Source organism: Scomber japonicus, chromosome 9 (genome assembly GCF_027409825.1).
Source record: "Scomber japonicus isolate fScoJap1 chromosome 9, fScoJap1.pri, whole genome shotgun sequence".
NCBI lineage: Eukaryota > Metazoa > Chordata > Actinopteri > Scombriformes > Scombridae > Scomber > Scomber japonicus.
In genome coordinates, this window is record NC_070586.1 from 5976916 (window position 1) to 5983512 (window position 6597).

Sequence of the window (6597 nt, forward strand, 5' to 3'; positions counted from 1 at the left end):
AGGAAAGTGATTAAATGTAAATTCTGTGAGATAACAGGTCTTTTTTTTTTAAACCCATGAAGCAGTGGGGGCCAAAATTTACAAGCTTGATTTTTTTTTCCATTTTGTTCTTTATTAGAAATGTCATTCAATTTTCATGGATATCTGTAAAACAATACAATGAAAAAAAAAAAAAGTCCCATAGAAATGGTGTCAAAATAACCACTCTCCCCAATAACCAACATACTCCTGCCCCACCCCAGATTACCCCACCCCCCTCCCCCTAAACATTACAAGTCAAAAGGAATGAGCTGGTACTCGTTAACCACATAGGGGAAAAATAACAGTTTTTTTCAAGGGATCAACACCCCAACTGAAAAAAAAAAAAAAAAACATTATGGTGAAAAAAAAAAAATAGAGAGGTCTGCTAGAGCTAGGTCACTACACCATGGCTTTAGTCAATTTACCACACAACCTTTAACAGGAGGAAATATGTGTGAATTGTCTTCAAATTCTACTCAGGATGCCGTGCTGATTCTATTTTTATACTTTTTTTTTATTATTATTTTTTTGAGATGACTTTGGGGGATGGTACTCACAATTCAGGGCAAAGTGCCATTGGCCTTAGATGAGTCAAAGGAGAACATAACATGGCACCAACAGGTGAAGAGGCTTCAGAATGTAAAAAGAAGCACACACGGATTAAAAAAAAAAAAAGTTTAAAAAAAAAAGTAAAACCTTTGCTCCCGAACATGAGTGGAAAAACAAAATAGGGAATAGAAGGTTGAGGGTCTGGGTAGGTGATGTTTTATCTTAGTCGTCTTCTCCCTCGTCATCCTGAAAGATCAAAAGATAACGAGTCAGTGGAGGCTTAAAAACAACTACTGCAACAGCACTTCTTCTCTCAAGTTTGCTTTTACCTCTCCATCTTCTCCATCATCCTCTTCATCTTCCTCTCCATCTTCATCACCCTCCTCATCTATGTCCTCCAGACCCTCCTCGTCCTCTTCATCATCCTCACCTTCACCCTCTTCATCATCCATGTCAGGAACCTGTAGATGAGAATCACTTAGTGTTTGCTTTTCTTCTGCTCTGGTTGATCCTTAAATTTACTGACACTTAAGAACAATTTCCGCTTACAGAAGGGAGCGAAAAAGTAGAGAAACATGCCACAAGCAGCGTTGCATCAACAACAGTAACCATTCAGTTTTCTGGCAGTTAACATACCAGGTAGTATTGCAGTGGGTTTGGCCAGATGTCGTCCTTGATGACCTCCCCAAGCTCATCAGCGCCGGCATCGGCGTGATCAGTGAACCAAGTGAAGAAGCTCTCTGGCTCTTCATGTTGCCTCTTCCTTCCTGCTTTGTTCTGTGTCTGGCTGGAGCGCTTGGTCAGGTCCTGCACACAAAACAAGTCAAACAAGTTTACAAAAAAAAAACAACCTCTGGAGTTAGGTCTGGCTGCTACAATGTCAGCTAAGAGCCCAAAGCTCTCAAATCAATTCAGGAAAAAACATAGATGGAAACTCAGTATATTAATATATACATTGATAACTGGTTACAAGTTTCCAAAAAAAAAAAGAGGCTCCAAGTATAACTGGTTTTAAGTGTACTTCGCTGACTATGCAAAAAAACTTTAAATACATACCTTTCCTGATTTCCATTTGATTTCTGTTGACTTTGAAGATGGGTCTCCGCTCTCGTTCAGATGGAATTCTTTGGAAAGTACTTTGTTTTCGAAGTACGGATTTTCATCAAAATACTAAAAAACACAAAATGTGACCAGGTAAGAACACACGTGACCAAAAAACACCTCCTTCGTGTTGTGTGTGTGCAGCAAAAAATTACTTACAAAATCTATTCTGTAGCCCGACTTGATGTCTTCAAACTCTGTCACCTCCACCCGGCTCAGGTAATGAAGTGCTTCCTCATCTTCCTCCCCCAGTAGGGCAGATACTGTGGAACAGATTATAAAAGAGACACTTTAGCTCCAAACATGTCTAAATGATACAAATGCTTTCATGACTTCCATTAGCCATATGTGAGCAATACAGGCCCCAAAAGATGTGTTACTTACCTTGTGGATGGTTGACAAACGTGGTGACCCAGAAGTTGGGGATTTTGGCGATCAATTCTGACCTCTTCTGAAAGAATGGCTGACGGAGTTTGTTGTATTTCTGTTCTACTTTGAGGATCTCCTCACTGGCTTGCTCGTTCAACCTGCCAGACAGAAAAAAAGAAAGGGGGGGGGTTAACAGCAGATTGTGTTAGCACTTGTGTTAGTTCCCCTTTTTGCCAAAGATGTTCCAACATCTTCAACTTCACTGTTAAAAAGAAAATCTCAGGTACAAGCTGATTAAATCAATGTGACAAATTTTTATTACCTGTCAATTTCATTCTGAACTTCGTCAATGTGTTCAATAGCTTCTTGCTGCTCTTTCTCTGTGGAGGAAAAAGTAAAAAGAACACAAAAAAAACAAGTTTTAATACAAATGAACTCAGTGACCAAGACAGATTTATATCTAAACTGAAATTATAGTGTGCAACCTCATGCCCACGGTCAAAAGATTAAGAAACCCTAGGTCTTCCTTTTGCTAATTTGAAGTTGCCTTAATATCCGTAACTAGTTAACTATGATCTGAAAAGCTACCGGAGCTCTGGGTGATGTTTTTTGAGGCAGTTTTCGGCGATTAGAGCATCTTAAACCCATCGGTCCTCCAGAGGTTAGCACCCTGTGAGCGGCCAATGGCTGCAGCTCTGAGCGGCTCAGACACTCACCGTTTCCTGCCGGCTGGGACCGACGAGGCCGCGTGGTTTAAATGTGGGACAAGACCTGCACACACACACACGGGGAGCTGCGATAACGAGAGACACCGAGCTGTGGGGGACGGTAGACGCCACATTAAACCTCCTTTAAACTACCCTGCTCATAAAACCCATTGCATTAAACAACCTTAGTGCATTAAAACAAGCTGCAGGTGCATTTAAACGCATCTTGCACGACTAACAAAACACAACGTCGCAGCTAACGTTAGGTAACAACAACAACACTAGCCTGCTAATGAATGCTAACGCCTTATATTAAATGAAACGATTTCCGGTTATTAAACCCCTAACCCAATAATTAAATAAAGCGAGCACGGATAGTCTGATTTTAGCTCCAGCATATTGAACAATGAGCTTTCCAAGCATCGCGTACGACCACTAAAAAAAAGTCAGTATCCATCGACAGACACACACACACACACTGGCCACGCTGGGTGATGCTAACATGATGCTAACGCGGAGCTAACATGGCCTCTGAGCACCGGTGTGCACTGAACAACATGCTAACAAGGCTAAAGCTACACGGTGAATACACGCAGCAAAACACTGCGAGCTGAGCCACAAAGCAAATGAGCGTTGAGCCATAAATAAAATACAACACGCACAATTAGAGGTAATGGTAAAAGTGTTGGCAATGCAAGTTGCGTTTTTAAAAAGAAGAAAGTGGAAAAAATGGCGGTGAAACAGAGCAGCGAGGGCCGCCATTCCCCCTTCTTACCGGAGGTTTCGTCCGCTCCGTCATGGTTCGAGTTGAGCTCCTTTTTACTCACTTTTGCCGCCGAGGCCGACATGTTTTTCGCAAAGCTGGAGGGTTTAACTTATTAAGATGTCTAAGAGAGAGAATAATAAAGCGTGGTGGCTTCCGACTCTTGTTTCCCTCCTCCTGAATAATAGCGTTAATTCGGTGTAAAAGTTCAGCGTTGTGTTTTTTTAGCAGGGAGCCCAACAACGTGCTGCTCTCTCTCTCTCCGCACAATGTAGCTGCCCGATGAGCGAGGAAGTCACAGCAACCGCCGCTCACGCGCTCCTTTCATTACGAACGCGCCTCGCCGCCGGAGTGAGAGAGGCAGAAGAAGGCGAGCTCCGCCTCTCAAAGTAGGTCTCTCTAACTCCGCTCCAATATTCTCATTTAATCACTCTGTCCTGGCTGAAAACGACACACTATTTAATACAAACCATAAATTGTGACATACATTAAAAAATAATACTGATTTCTACAGAAAATTTCGCCGATAAAGAAAAAAAGGACCAAACCGTCAGTTGGACCGACTCGCACTTGCGCACTTATTATTATTTAAAAAAAAAAAAAAAAAAAGATGCTGAATGTCAGTTGGAAGTCTGGTCAGTGCTAATTAGCCTGCTATTTTAGATAGAAAAAAGCTTAATATACAGGATATTTATGTTGAGAATATATGTCCAGTAGCTTGCGTACTAATTAATTATCTTATATATATATTTATATATATATCTATTTATTTATTTTTTAAATAAGATGCTGGATGTCAGTTTGAAGTCTGGTCAATGCTAATTAGCCTGTTATTTTAGTGGAAAAAAAGCCTAATATACCTAGTTTTTGCTTGCTGTAATCACTCTCCTTTCTCAAAACGACACACAATTTAATCCAAACCTCAAATTGTGACTTACACTAAAAACTATTCCTGAGTTCTGCATTAAAATTTCAACTATTAAATAAAAAGATGCTGAATGTCAGTTAGAAGTCTGGTCAGTGCTAATTAGCCTGTTATTTTATATTTTTAAAAGCCGAATAAACAGGATATTTATGTTGAGAATATATGTCTAGTAGCTGGCTTACTCATTAATTATGTTTATCTTGTATGTATATATATATATATATATATTGAAATAAAAAGATGCTGAATGTCAGCGAGAAGTCTGGTCAGTGCTAATTAGCCTGTTATTTTAGATAGAAAAAAGTCGAATAAACAGGATATTTATGTTGAGAATATATGTACAGTAGCTGGCGTATTCATTAATTATGTTAATCAACGCTAAATTGCATATTTAGTGAGGGGAAACCGTCATTTACAACTGTCCCAGTGTTCATTTGGATGGGTCAAAATAACCACTTGAATAGTTTTTTCTTGCTGTAATCATTAAATTGATCCAAACCTCAAATTGTGAGATACATAAAAAATATTACTGATTTCCATATTGAAATTTCGACCACAAAAACAACAACAAAAGCGCTTATCCAGAGCCAGGCCAAACCATCAGTTGGACCGATTTGCGCACCTATAAAAAAAAGATGCTGATTGTCAGTTTGAAGTCTAATTTTTGGTGGTGGTCAGTATTTTAGGTACGAAAAAAGCAGAATATACACCCCATTTATGTGGAGAAATATGTCCAGTAGCTGGCATGCATTGTGTTTATTGTATTTCGTTAGGGAAAACCAATCGCAGCCTACCTCTGTAGTTAAAAGGACGGGTTTACAACTGTTCTCTTGTTCATTTGGACGGGTCAAAATGAACACTGGAGTAGTTTTTCTAACTGTAAACATACTGACATTATAAGATCCCTCTATAAAACACTCACAATGTAAGTGATTGAGGCTAAGACTGTCGCTTCACAGGTTAGTGGACGTGTAATAGCTTAATTACGACAAGTGCAGGGTGGAAAAATTACAATCTATTGAAGTGTGTCTTTTCATGCCTACATGTAACTCATATTAATGGATTTCAATTAATCAGTCAATCAATCTCCTGTCAACTTGAGCTCACCAATCTTCATTCTCCACTCTCATTTAACAGGGCAACATACAGCTGACCAGAAGAGAACAACAGCAGCCACAAAAGCTGTCATGTAGTTATGCTGAAATGTACATGCAGAGGTTTGGAGGAAAAATCAGTGTGTTTTCAGTAACAATATGTCCAGGATCATGCTCAGGACGCCTGCAGCTGCTCTTACATTCCCCCATATATGTGTGTATGCTGACTGCTATCAGTATGGTTATTATTAATGTCTCTCACACCCCTCCTTGTCAGAGCAGGTTAAACAAACCTCCTAAACGCTGCGGGATGGATGCTGCCTTGTCCCAAAGAGAGCAGCAGCAGCAGCTCTGTATTTGCCTTTTGGTTGGTGACAGCACAGGAGCATGTGGTCATGCAGCGGCCAATACCGAGCCCAGAGCAGGCGATCAACACTATCAGACGAGCAGCAAGCAGCAGCAGCAGTGCTGGCACCGGAGAGGAACTCTGCCGTCCCCCTGCAGAAACCCCCCCCCCCCCCCCTCCTAAAAGAGAGCGAGAGAGAGAGAGAGAGAGAGAGTGGGGGATTTGGTTACAGAGCGGATGATGAGGATGCAGCGGGAAGGGGATGTTGCAGAGCAGGCTGCAGGGAGGCAAAAACAAACAGGAGGACAAGCTGCATGATTCAGGACCTCAAGATGTAGGAGCTGCATCAGGAGAGCCCTCAGTCGGAGTGTGTGTGTACGCACCATAACATCAGGGGACTTGTTGTGTTTCAAGGATAGTGAAGGTGGAGAGGCGCAACCTGAGAGGTCCCCCCTCCACCTCCACAGAGGATGATAAATTAGTCCTTATTCAGCAAGGAGCACGAGCATCACCCTGAGGTTAGTGAAGTGCAAAGTCATACTGTTTCCAGCTGATGTGAACATGTTGTTCTCACTTATTCCATCTTTTCTTTGGCACTTGTTTATGTCCAGTATGAAAATGAGTTGTGTTTGCATGCAGCCCAGCACTGTTACTGGTTGATTTCCTCATGTTCTGCCACTTGTTATAATAAACTATGGCTGCATTCATTCAGTGTGTTGTTT

The 6597-nt window shown here is 41.1% G+C and overlaps 2 protein-coding genes across 2 annotated transcripts in view; one reads left to right on the forward strand and one right to left on the reverse strand.

The window, feature by feature from the left end:
• Nucleotides 1-257: 257 nt before the first annotated feature.
• seta (SET nuclear proto-oncogene a) lies at nucleotides 258-3827 on the reverse strand. Its single transcript, XM_053326261.1, has 8 exons — nucleotides 3523-3827; nucleotides 2363-2420; nucleotides 2056-2198; nucleotides 1831-1934; nucleotides 1627-1740; nucleotides 1207-1377; nucleotides 900-1031; nucleotides 258-816 (listed from the first exon to the last, which is right to left on the reverse strand). The coding sequence occupies exons 1-8, from the start codon at nucleotides 3593-3595 to the stop codon at nucleotides 793-795; spliced, it is 819 nt and encodes a 272-aa protein (XP_053182236.1). The 5' UTR covers nucleotides 3596-3827; the 3' UTR covers nucleotides 258-792.
• LOC128364373 (serine/threonine-protein kinase N2-like) overlaps nucleotides 3793-6597 on the forward strand; it is a 29020-nt gene continuing 26215 nt past the window's right edge. Inside the window, exons 1-2 of the mRNA XM_053324903.1 lie at nucleotides 3793-3899; nucleotides 6290-6374. Coding sequence (XP_053180878.1) covers nucleotides 3793-3899; nucleotides 6290-6374 — 192 coding nt within the window. The remainder of the gene's footprint in view (nucleotides 3900-6289; nucleotides 6375-6597) is intronic.

Excerpts from the sequence above, each read along its gene's own strand:
- seta (XM_053326261.1), bottom strand. The coding sequence starts at position 3,595 with ATGTCGGCCTCGGCGGCAAAAGTGAGTAAAAAGGAGCTCAACTCGAAC. Across the intron at positions 2,421-3,522 it reads CGGAGCGGACGAAACCTCCG|AGAAAGAGCAGCAAGAAGCT; the intron begins GTAAGAAGGGGG and ends TTTCCTCCACAG. Across the intron at positions 1,741-1,830 it reads CGGGCTACAGAATAGATTTT|TATTTTGATGAAAATCCGTA; the intron begins GTAAGTAATTTT and ends TGTGTTTTTTAG.